The sequence below is a fragment of the Branchiostoma belcheri genome, unplaced genomic scaffold (genome assembly GCF_001625305.1).
Source record: "Branchiostoma belcheri isolate BF01 breed outbred unplaced genomic scaffold, Haploidv18h27 scaffold142, whole genome shotgun sequence".
Classification (NCBI taxonomy): Eukaryota; Metazoa; Chordata; class Leptocardii; order Amphioxiformes; family Branchiostomatidae; genus Branchiostoma; species Branchiostoma belcheri.
In genome coordinates, this window is record NW_017802847.1 from 1 (window position 1) to 12992 (window position 12992).

The 12992-nt window shown below is 36.7% G+C and overlaps 1 protein-coding gene across 1 annotated transcript; it reads right to left on the reverse strand.

Annotated features, from left to right (window-relative positions):
• Positions 1-4452: 4452 nt before the first annotated feature.
• Positions 4453-12620, reverse strand: LOC109464876 (uncharacterized oxidoreductase YajO-like). The gene is made up of 6 exons (XM_019761966.1): positions 12507-12620; positions 11440-11613; positions 10138-10235; positions 7650-7829; positions 5465-5606; positions 4453-4548 (listed from the first exon to the last, which is right to left on the reverse strand). The coding sequence occupies exons 1-6, from the start codon at positions 12618-12620 to the stop codon at positions 4453-4455; spliced, it is 804 nt and encodes a 267-aa protein (XP_019617525.1).
• Positions 12621-12992: the final 372 nt, after the last annotated feature.

Sequence of the window (12992 nt, forward strand, 5' to 3'; positions counted from 1 at the left end):
TTGGTTTGTTGGTTTCTTGGTTTGTTGTTGGTTGGTTTGTTGGTTTGTTTGTTGTGTGTTTAATGGTTGGTCCGTTGCTTGGCTTGTTTTTTGCTTTGTTGGGTGGTTTGTTGGTTGTTTGTATTTTTGTTGGTTGGTTTCTTGGTTGGTTGGTTTGTTGTTGGTTGGTTTGTTGGATGTCTTTTGTATATTATCTTACATTAGGTTATTGTTTTCCAACATTGTGTATATCTTTTGTAAATTATTTTATATGTTTCTTTTGTATATTGTGTTATATAAGCTGTATTTTGTTTTCCCACATTGTGTATATCTTTTGCAAATAATTCTTAATGTATCTTTTGTATATTATTTTATATTAGATGTATTTTTTCTAACATTGTGTAATCTTTGGTAAATAATTTTATATGTGTCTTTTGTATATTATGTTATTTAGATGTATATTGTTTTCTAACTTTGTGTATATCTTTTGTGAATAATTTTAATTGTCTTTTGTATATTATGTAATATTAGATGTATTGTTTTCCAACATTGTGTATATCTTTTGTAAATACTTTTATATGTGTCTTTTGTATGTAATAATAATGTTATATTAGATTTTTTTTAGAATCATTTATATCTTGTGTACATTTGTTAAAGAATAAGAAATGTACAGTTTAGTTTATCACACCGACTGGTTTGTTTGTTGGTTGGTTGCTTGGTTAGTTGGTTGGTTTGTTGTTGGTTAAATTTCTTGGTTTGTTGGTTGGTTTGTTGGTTGGTTGGTTGTTTTGTTGTTGGTTTCTTGGTTGGTTGGTCCATTGCTTAGTTTGTTTTTTGACTTGTTGGGTGGTTTCTTGGTTTGTTTCTTGGTTTCTTGGCTTAGTTTGTTGGTTGGTTGGTGTGTTTATTTGTTTGTTGGTTGGTTGGTTGGTTGGTTTCTTGGTTTGTTTGTTTCTTGGCTTAGTTTGTTGGTTGGTTGGTTGGTGTGTTTATTTGTTTGTTTGTTGGTTGGTTGGTTGGTTTCTTGGGTGGTTGGTTTGTTCTAGGTTGGTTGGTTGGTTGGTTGGTTGGTTTTTTTGTTTGTTGGGTGGATTGTTGTTTGTTTGTTGGTTTCTTGGCTTGGTTTGTTGTTTGGTTTGTTGGATGTCTCTTGTATATTATGTTATATTATATTATTGTTTTCCAACATTGTGTATATCTTTTGTATATTATTTTACATGTTTCTTTTGTATATTATGTTATATTAGATGCATTTTGTTTTCTATCTTTGTGTATAGCTTTTGTAAATAATTTTATATGTGTCTTTTGTATATTTTGTTATATTAGATATATTTGTTTTCCCACATTGTGTATATCGTTTGCAAATAATTTTTAATGTCTCTTCTGAAGTTCTGTATATTATTTTATATTAGATGTATTTTTTCTTACATTGGGTATATCTTTTGTATATAATTTTATATGTGTCTTTTGTATATTATGTTATTTAGATGTATTTTGTTTTCTGACTTTGTGCATATCTTTTGTAAATAGTTTTATATGTGTCTTTTGTATATTGTTATATTAGATGTATTGTTTCCCAACGTTGTGTATATCTTTTGTAAATAATTTTACATGTGTATGTTGTATATTATATCAGATGTATTGTTTTCCAACATTGTTTATATCTTTTGTAAATAATTTTATATGTTTCTTTTGTATATTATGTTATATTAGATATATTTTGTTTTCCAACATTATGTATATCTTTTGTAAATGATTTTATGTTTCTTTTGTATGTAATATTAATAATTGTTATATAAGGTGAATTTTTTTTCAAAATTATTTATATCTTGTGTACATTTGTAAAAGAATGAGAAATGTAATGAACAATTAACAATTATTTAACATACAAGTCAGATGTATGTGATATATAACTTATTTGAAATAACATCAAATACATATCACTACTTGATTCCTTACATATTGTTTATGATCTGATCATTTTTATAGATATGGGGTAACATAATCAATCAATAAACATCTTTCATGAGTTACGTCAACTTTGAATTTCCTTATTTACATCTACTTTGTACATCCTTTTCGAATACAATATTTAGCTAAGTTTACACACAAGCATCCCATGTCATCACGTTTTCTTTAAATTTACCCCTGGTCCCATGATTGCTCTATTAAACTAGATTATCATATAGCCAAGTGACGTTGACTAATCAGAAGGCTCCATTCGACATTCCTTATGACGCCGTAATGTCACAAATAGACTCAAAATCGGGTATTTATTCATCCCAATCCATACATTAAACAACCCAATAATTACCCGCATATGACCTCAGGTGACCCAATAGAACAGGGCTCTAGTTCTAAAAAATCTAAAAATAACTTAAGTTGTGTTCCAATGACCTCGGGTGACTCTCATAAGAACACCTGTTCCCTGCCTGTGACCCAGATAGAATGTGAACTCTACCCAGTGACCTCAGGTGACTCCAGATGGAACAAATATTCTATGTTCTATTCAGCATGTGCAAGCTATATGATAAATTAATAGCATTAATGGCCCGCCCTTTCTCGGTGAATATGGTGTGATAAAGGCTTTATGAGGTGGTTATAGCAACTGACAAGGCTTTATCACACCATATTCATCTCGGGGCGGGTCATTAATAAATAACCCTTAATTAAACAATGACAAACTTCAAATAGGATGTTTTTACAAGAAACTGATTCCAAGTGCTTGTAACATCCAGGGTTACAAATGGGATTTTTATGTAAATTTTGTGAAGCATTACTTCAAGAGAAATGATATCGATGTAGCTAAATCACAAAAACATTTTTGAGAATTTGGGGGAAAGCAGACACTCTGCTCTCTAGATGCTGCTAATTATTTGGCATCTTTATATAGAAGAACTTTATTGCACGACAATTGTACAGGGTACATTGTATGGAAAATAGGTAACAATAAGTAGCATAGTAAAATAGGTAACAATAAGTAGCATAGTAAAATAGATAGGTATAGAATAAAACTTAACTTATATATAGAAAAGAAATAATCAAAAGTTAGCTTAGGCTTTACAATCAGGCGGAGTTATTTATGGGTACATGTGACAGCAAATCAGTATTCTTTCTAATATATAACAAAACAGTCTTTTATGTATTTACCTATTTTTGCATTGTGTGGGCTGTTGCATTTAAATATATAATCAAATCTATCTGTAGCAACAAGTCTATTGAAATCTGTCGTATTTGAAGTGAGAAATTTGAATAGCTTATCACGTAGGACATCATATCTAGAGCATTCCATGATAAAATGAAATTCATCTTCGATTTTCTGTGGGCAAAATCTTTTATGTATTTACCTATTTTTGCATTGTGTGGGCTGTTGCATTTAAATATATAATCAAATCTATCTGTAGCAATAAGTCTATTGAAATCTGTCGTATTTGAAGTGAGATATTTGAATAGATTATCACGTAGGACATCATATCTAGAGCATTCCATGATAAGGCCACACTAATTTAATTTGTTGATTCTCGGATTTTTTCAGAAAAAATACGAAGCGACAGGGCGAAAAAAAAAATAAAAACAGGTCTAGGCATGCCATTATAGGCTTAAGTGCTACGGAATGAGCCATGAAGTCAACACAAAAGGCTGGGTTAAAATTTAAACATTGAATTTTGAACTTTTAATCAAACCACTGCAATGATAGATGGGAAAACTGTAACAACTAGGAAGAAAAGGACTTTCCTCAACTGTTGGGGGCAAAACATGAGCATTTTTCAGTTGATTCATGATCTGGACCAGAATCAATTTTTTCTTTTTTTTGCAAATCAGAAAAAAAGGAAGAGGCGAATCCAAGAACCAACAAATTAAATTGGTGTGGCCTAAAATGAAATTCATCTTCGATTTTCTGTGGGCAAAATGGACAAAATCTATCAGGCCTTTGGAACATTTTTGTGTGGGAACAAAAGTTTCACCTCAATATTATCATGCCATCATAATCTATTCAAAACAGACAGACTGTCTAAATACTGTTAATCTAAATCCAATTTTGGTCACTCAGTGGTCCCCTTGATCCACACAGGTCTGAAAGTTGTAATGAGCCTAAGAAGAAAAATGTTGTGTTTCCTGTTTCAGACCTGACAAAAATTAGGGTCGAAAGGTAGGGATTTTCTTTTTTTTTTTTCTTTCTTTTCTTTATTAGACTTTGTCAATCTCTACTGATCGAAATTATACAATACAGTTTAGCAAGAAAAACTTGCATGAGGACACTGATATTTTCAATGTCAATGTTGGAAAACTGTACAACATTTTATCACTCAGGTGTCAGATCATGGAGCTAGAAATGGTTGATCAGCTCGAAAATTGTATATATTTATGTCCCTTGCAGGGGCCCACCCCAAAAAAGTCTAGTTTTGGCAGGTTTTTCTAGGGTCAGTCGGCAAACAGGAAACACAACATTTTTTTTCCCAGGCCTTGTCCGTTCTAAGGCCTCCGTCTGCCTTGTGCCTTGTTGGCCCTCCAGACCTGCTCGTACGGGTAGGGGATCTCCACAGCACTGGCCGCATCCAGGTCATCCATCTGCTCATCACAACATAATAGTACAGACAGACGCTCAGTACATGTCACAACTTACAGGCATTAGGCCACACCAATTTAATTTCTTGGTTAACGGATTTTTCTCGAGAAATAATGGAGCGGGCGGGCAAAAATAAAAAAAATAAAAACAGGCCTAGACATCCTATTATGGCCCAAAATGATATGATAGGAGCCATGAAGTCAACACACCAGGCTTTTAATGATACCATTGCATTGAAAGATGGAATAACTGTAACAAGTAGGAAGAAAAGGACTGTTTTCAACTGTTCAGGGCAAAATACATGTATGAGCATTTTGCAGTTGATTCTGAATTTTTATTTGCAAATCAGAAAAAAATGAAGCCGTTAACCAAGAAATTAAATTGGTGTGGCCTTATGTAAGTTTCTTTTGATTTCTTATGATTACTCCGGTCTGCCAGCTTACGACACCAGTCCGCTGACTGTTATAATAATAATAATAAATGGTTTTTATTGTCCAAACAGTACCCGTGCAGTCGCAGCCTTTATACGTCTGAATTGATACAGGGTATTACATAATAATCAAGACAAATCACAACAATCAAATAATACAGATGATACACATAGTTGTTCCACAAATTTTTGTGGAACTGTCGCAAGGGTCTATACGACAGCCATTCAGCGCCAGGTGACCTCAATACGACTTTCCCCAACCGAAGTTAGGTACCCATTCACACCTGGGTGGAGTGAGGAAAGTCGTGTAAAGTGCCTTTTCCAAGGGCACAACGTCGGGGCGCATGTCCTGAGACATGCCCCGGGTACGACTCGGAATCGAACCCGGGTCTCCCGGTTCATAGTCGAAAAGGTCCAGGAGACCAGGACCCATTGGACTGGGTCGGTTAGCGCTACACTGTACCAAATGTGAGTGTACAGTCCCTAACCTGCTGCTGCGTGAGCTCCCAGCCAGCTGCAGCCCCCATGTTGTCCTCCAGCTGCTGCAGAGTTTTCACCCCGATGATGACAGACGACACCGTGTCCTTCTGCAGCAGCCATCGGAGAGACACCTGGGCAACACTTTTACCTGTTAAAAAATCCACACCGCAACCATTGGCATATGGAGGTGCCCATCTCTGTTTCTGTAGCCCTTAGACCACACAGTTGTCACTACAGCAAGGGGCTAATCCACAGGTAGTGGTGTGTGTATACATCTCAAATGCTGAGTTCTATAAGCAGAGAAAGCAGTAATAATGCCCGTAGCCAGGGGGGGTTCGGGGGTTATGTAAAGGTCCACTTTTTGGTCCACTTTTTATGTAAAGGTCCAAGATTTTTCTTGAATAGATAGGCTGGAATCGTAGAAAAACTGCTCCCTTTGTCATTGAATAAAAATTTATCTCAGATTTTTTCTTTGAAATCCTCTCAAAAACGCACGAAATGCCATTTTAGAAGGTTCATTTTTCAAAATTTTCCGGGGGAGCATGCATTCCGGGGGAGCATCCGGACCCCCCTAGGAACCTCGCGCCACGGCGCTTGCTGGTCCTTCAAGGAGTGGGAAGAACCCCCCTTCAAAATCCTGGCTACAGGCATGAGTATGTACCATTTTTTAAGTCTTTGGTTTGACTCGGCCGTGGTTCAAACTCACAACCTACTGAATGCAAGGCGAGCACTCTACCCACTTGGCCATTGCACTGTTTTTTTACCTGGAAGGGGACATCAAAAATTCAAACACCTGATCAACCTCAGGTGCAGGATATTACTTATGTTTATCGAAGGAAAGCATATTGTCTTTGCTACATGTCCTCTTCTTCTTCTCCAAACTCTGACATGGTCAATGACCTGAATCAGACCATCTGTCACCATGGTAACTGGTGTCAGGCTACATAATGTTGCAATTTTATAGCAGGAGGGATTTAGACTACTGACTGTGTTTGAGTAAGAATTACTAGAGCAGACCATATGTGAAGGTAAACATTATGCATTTGCTTTGCAAGTGTTACTAGTAGACCAAATTTATTTGTTTATTTGAATTTACCACAAGTACATGATGTACAAATATACTTGTCAAGTGGAAGGGAGGGCAAAACAGGTATATATAGACAAGTTTACAAGTTGTCCTCCCTAACACAATATAAATGCAGAACAATACAATATCAATCAAACAGATTATAATATCAAACATTATTAAAATAAAGTACAAAATAATAAAAAATATCATACATTAGTCATGAGATACAATGTCATAAAATATCATACATTAATTTATATACACTGAGTGGTCAGGATTAAAACTAGTAATAAGAAGGCACAAACACAAGACATGGACCAAGAGCAAGGAAAGTCAGAGATATATTTATAATAATATTACTACTAAAAGATGGAATGAAACTTGAACGGAATCAAGGACACTATATACAGTAGACAGTATATAACATGTATATGTGGTGATAATGGATTTCATCATATTCATACTCACAGATCTACTTAGAGGTATTTTGCTATTGATAATGTACATGTAGAATTTAAAAAATAGTTATGGATAAACAATTGTACTGTTAGAGTACAATTATATACTGTTTATAATTCAAATTATGTTCACTCATCAACACATATACATCTAGTTTTATTATCCCATTTATTTGGCTGTGAAATTGAAGGTACATTTGGGCTCTCACACAGATTGATTGACAGATTAAGTTTAATCTCCAAGCAGATCCCTTTCGGTAGCAAAAAGACTGTGTCAAATTGGCCAGGCAGTATTCATTAGCCAGAGAAGGTCATCAGCCGTGGGGGTAGCGACAAAAAAACGGCCATATATAAAAAGCTAAACAATCATTCCCCCACAACCTCTGCTTGGAGAGGAGTTTACCTTTGCGTATACGCATGGTCTGCTCTGTTAATTCTTACTCAAACACATTCACATTGTCAGACAGGAGTCTAAATCCTCCTACTATAAGATTGCAACATAATGTAACCCAACACCAGTTACCATGGTGACAGATGTCAACAAATCATGCAGATCTTTGGCCAGGTCAGAGTCAGTGTTTGGAACGGAAGAAGAGGAAACGTTGCCACAACAATATATTTTCTTTCGGTAAATATAATAACTCTAATAGTATGAAGTTCTGTACCTTGCTCTTTGCCACACGTTTTAAGACTTTGTCCAGGGCCCAGAACTTCTCACTGTGAGCATACTGCTGGAAGTCAGGGGCAGCCTGTGACTTCCGCCCCTCCTTCTCCGAGGCCCAGCCCACCCGTGTGTCCGCAGGAGCGGCCGTCATGTCACACGTGAACTTTCCAGTCAGCCAACCTCTGCAGGGTTAAGGTGTAGGATTCAACAGGATTTACTACTAGGGCCACAGCAAGTAATTTTTATGGATGACATCAACGCGCGCATTAATTTTCACCTGATTTTGGGAAAAAAAACAAGAAATTTTGTTGCCTTCTGACAGTGGTCAACATGCCAAAAATGGGCAAAGATGTCTGCTGCCATGCCGGAACGTGGATGGCTGATAACTATGACGAGAGGAGACAAGAAAAGGCTCTGATTCAATGTTTTGTTTCTTACTTTGATGCAGTGATATGTGATGCTGGCTGTGTATATGTGATGATCCCACCGAATAAAAACCATTTGTAAAATGATTGGCTCAAAATTCTAAAATGTAGGAACCTTTCGGCTCGCCTTGTTTTGTTTTCGCCCGCTCGCATCAGATTTGGAGTCTGCGGGGGATGTCATCCATAAAATTTACTTGCTGTGGCCTAGTTAGTTTTCATTTGCAGAGGTCATTTGTAGAGGTCATTTGCATAATTAATGAGGATATGTTGCAATGAAGTATTGACAAAGGAGAGGAATTTTACACGCAATATATTCTTTTGTAATTTGAATTTAGAAAACCATAAATTAAACTAGATTATGGTAATTACAACCTTATTTCCTTAGTCAATGAGACAAATTAAAAACATTTACAAAAAACTCATAATATATATTTCATGGAGGTATGAGAATTCTTGTTTTGTTTAGTTTCTGAAGAGACTTGTATTATGTCAATTATGTTCATGAAGCTTTGACCTCTAGCTTCTAACATACATGCAACATAGATTTTGTAAGGTATTACCCAGTCACAGAAAATTCAACTCTAGGGCCACACCAATTAACCTAAGGCAATTTAATTTCTTGGTTAATGGATTCGCCCGCTTTATTTTTTTTCTGATTTGCATAAAAAAAATCAGAATCAACTTCAAAACGCTCATATTTTGCCCTGAACAGTTGAAAACAGTCCCTTCCTTTCTAGTTGTTAAAGTTATTCCATCTTTCAATGCAGTGGTATCATTAAAAGTTCAAAATTCACCGTTTAAATTTTGAACCAGCCTGGCTCCTATGAAGGCCATAATAGGATGCCTAGGCCTGTTTTTATTTATATTTTTTTTCTTTGGATATGGCAAACAAATTCTTCCCTTAACAAAAATTTAAACACATTTACAGATAAAAAATAAATCTACCCTTCTCATCTGAAAGCCCATTACAGAAATGCGGGATTTTTTTTATCTTCCTGTCTCAAAAAAGGTGTAGGTTTTAGGAGTTAGCTTTGTTAGCAATTAGTTGAGTGTTTCTATATTTTTATGTGTAGTCCAGTGTTTTTCTTTTTTTATGTTTAGGCCATGTTGATTTGATTATATGGATGACATCCGTGCACGCATGAATTTTCGGCCGTTTCAAAAAAAAAAGTTTTCAACCATACTGTAAATCGTACAAAACAGTTGCAAAATGAGCAAAAATATACCGTAAGTTCAAAAAAAAACCATACCAATGTCGTAGAATGCCAAAATCAAACGAAAAAAGACGAAATTGCAAAGAAATGAACTTGAAGACTAGATTATTTGCCAAACCATATTTGCCGAACCCATTTGTTCAACCCTCATGACGACGTAGATTTCATAATGAAAACTTAACTTTTTTTTTTGCTAAACTTTTTTTTTATTCGCACGCGCGCATCAATTTTGGGGCTCCCGGAGGATGTCATCCATATAATCAAATCAACATGGCCTTACCAAAGGAAAACATATTGTTTTTGCTGTTCTCTCTTCTTCTCCAAACCAAAAAGGTCAATGACCTGAACCAGACGTCTGTCACCATAGTAACTAGTGTTGTGTTACATCATGTTGCAAGTTTATAGTAGGAGGGGATTTAGACTCCTGTCTGACCATTTATATGAATATCAATGTGTTTGAGGAAGAATTAACAGAGCTGACCATGCAGAGGTAAACATTATGCAATTACCTTGCAAACGTTACCTTTCTAGTTCTTATAATTATGTTTACCGAAGGAAAACATGTTGTTTTTGCTACATTTCCTCTTCTTCTGTTCCAAACACTGACCTCTGACCTGGTCAACCAGACTGTCTCTCACCATGGTAACTAATGTTGGGTTACATAATGTTGCAATTTTATAGCAGGAGGGATTTAGACTCCTGTCACCATATATGTGAATGTGTTGGAGTATTATAGAATTAACAGAGCAGACCATATGCGAAGGTAAACATTATGCATTTGTTTTGCAAATGTTACCTTTCTAGTTAGGATTTACAGTTTGCAGTAAATAATTCCACTAAAGTTGACAGACCCTTTAAGTGGGCTCCATGGCAACAAGCCCAGCCCCTCCCTCCTGCAAATCTCCACCAACTCCCACTCAGTATACCTGCAGAGCAGGCTGTACTGGGCCTGCATAATAATTATAATAAATGGTTTATCTGTCAAACAGTACCCATGCAATTGCCGAGCTTTTTATAGCGCTGAATTGATGCAGGGTTTACAATTAGTTTACAATCACATAAGAATCAATCAATAATCACAAACAATGAGTCAGACATAATACAGATGATACGTACATATAACATATTTGCTCCACACTATTTTGTGAAACTATTGCAAGGGTCTGTGCGGCAGCCATTCGGCACCACCAGGTGACCTCAACACGACTTTCCCCAATCGAAGTTAGGTACCCATCCACACCTGGGTGGAGTGAGGAAAGTCGTGCTAAGTGTCTTTCCGAGGGGCACAACGTTGGTGCGCATGTTCAGACATGTCCCGGGTACACCTCGGGATCTAACCTGGGTCTCACCATTTCGAACACTCTACCACTACACCACCCGATGCCACTTTACATGGGGGGCACACTCAGGTGAAGAGGTCTCTTTTCTCTTACAAGTAATGAGTGTAGATCTGTGGGTCTTTGAATATTTAATCACTCCTTTCAATGAAAATAATAATACCTTTCTGTACAGCTGTGAAAAAATCCCGATGAGAACCCTGCAAAGTTCCTACAAGTCACCCATTCAGATTCAGAGGACAAACGTGGCGTCCTGTGGAGAAGTGGTACATCACTGGACTATGAAACGGGGAGACCCGGGTTAGATTCCGGGTCGTACCCAAACAAGTCCGAACATGCGACGTTGTACCCTTGGGAAAGGTACTTTACACTACTTTAGGTACTCATTTTCACCTGAGTGAAGTGAGGAAAGTAGTGTAAAGTACCTTTCCCAAGGGTACAACGTCGCATGTTCGGACTTGTTTGGGTACGACCCGGAATCTAACCCGGGTCTCCCCGTTTCATAGTCCAGTGATGTACCACTTCTCCACAGGACGCCACGTTTGTCCTCTGAATCTGAATAAGCTTCGGCTAGGGACGTCCCTCGGATAGGACGTTAAATGGAGGTCCCGTGTTTGGGAGAGCCACACCGGTACCCCACGCACGTTAAAGAACCCACCACACTTATCGAAAAAAATAGGGGACCTTCCTGGTGTGAGTGGTTCAAACAGTACAGTCTGGTCTCAGGTTTGACATCTTTGAAAAGGTGATAGTCACCTGTTATGTCAATCCTTCCACAAATGTGGTAAATCGTCATAAATAAATAAATAAATAAACCTGAAGAGTGATCCATTTGTTCAGCCCCATGGTCCTTCCAAGCTCCACGATCTTCTGTAGCTGCCAGCCTGTCACGTTACTCGCACCGATGTAACGCACCTTCCCAGCTCGCACCAGGTCATTCAGGGCTCTCATGGTCTCCTCTATGGGTGTAGCATCATCCCAACGATGGATCTGGGGTAGAAATGCAGACATTCAGGGATAATTCTGTATACGTATGCAGTAAAACATGGTTATATACAGTACTAAACATTTCAAAATAATATTAATAAGTTTAAGTATCATGACAGCATGATTTTCACTTGATATCAACTTGATTTCTTTAATCAACAACAACCTGTTTCTTTTTTATTCTTTCATACCCCTAGTTCCTTAATTTTGTGAACAATCGTTTTGACTTAGAAAAATTAAAGAAAGTTTAGAAAGTTTATTGCAAATACATGCCCGAGGGCTAATTGCAGTTACAAACAACATAAGAAAGAAAATACAGTGGTATGTGAGACTATATCTACTTCTAGCATTATACTATATTCTACAACATGCATGGTACTATATTTACTGGGTTTGACTTCTTCTTTTTAGGCAGTGGAAGACAAATTTACCCACTTCTTCTATAATATGTGGGTTCTTTGATTTTAGTAGTAAAAATGTTTTTTTGTGGTAGGGAACGGTGGGGAAGTAAGGGAGCATTTTGGACACGGTACTAAAGAATTGTTTTCTGATGTCGTCATAAAATGGACAGAGATGAAATGAATTTCGTCTTCCACTGCATTTGAGGAGCAATATTTACAAATTCTCTCCGACACAGGTAGTTTCATATATCGCCCTTTTTCGATTTCCAGGGGGTGGGCACTGATTCTAATTTTACTAATAGCGGAGCGCTGCTCGAAGTCACAGTGTTCTAGCCACACAGTATTTTATGTCATAAGGTGAATCAATTTCTACAGATCTCGTGATGTGTTGGTCACTTCAATGCACACAGTATGCCTTAGTGCATTTTCTTTTCTTTTTTTCTGAAGCAAAAATAAAACAAAAACTTGATTTATTTTTTTTCCAGCAATGCACACCTGGTAGAGATCCACATAATTTGTCTGAAGCCTTTTCAGACTTTTGTCAATGGAGTCCATAATGTGATGCCTGCTCAGTCCTAGCTGGTTTGGGTCCTTGTGTGAGGGGTCCATGGGTGCACATACCTTTGTGGCAATGACAAATTTCCCCCGCTCTTTCCTAAACAAATTAGATTATTATTACATGGATAGATATTTCATCTTCGTATTGGGATTTACAACGTTAAATAGCATGGTGACACTTGTGTGCGACACAGCAATTTAATAATCATTTAATTGAATCATTTAATTGAAAGGAATCATATATTGTTTAGTGTATATTGATTCACTTGTTATTCATATTTTTGTTATTATTTATGTGAGTTCAAATATTTGTTTACTGTTTTGGTACTTCAATTTTGTATTGATTGGAAAGTACATCAATTATTGCTTTCATTTCATACATATTATTTCTATTATTTGACCTCTGATCTCCAATTCACTTTT

What these genes read in the sequence shown, in the direction of transcription:
- LOC109464876 (XM_019761966.1), bottom strand. Translation starts at nt 12,620, where the DNA reads ATGGACCCCTCACACAAGGACCCAAACCAGCTAGGACTGAGCAGGCAT. An exon ending in CCATGGAGCCCACTTAAAGG is followed by an intron (nt 7,830 to 10,137) that starts GTCTGTCAACTT and finishes TTAACCCTGCAG; the next exon opens with AGGTTGGCTGACTGGAAAGT. An exon ending in GGGAGCTCACGCAGCAGCAG is followed by an intron (nt 4,549 to 5,464) that starts GTTAGGGACTGT and finishes TGTGATGAGCAG; the next exon opens with ATGGATGACCTGGATGCGGC.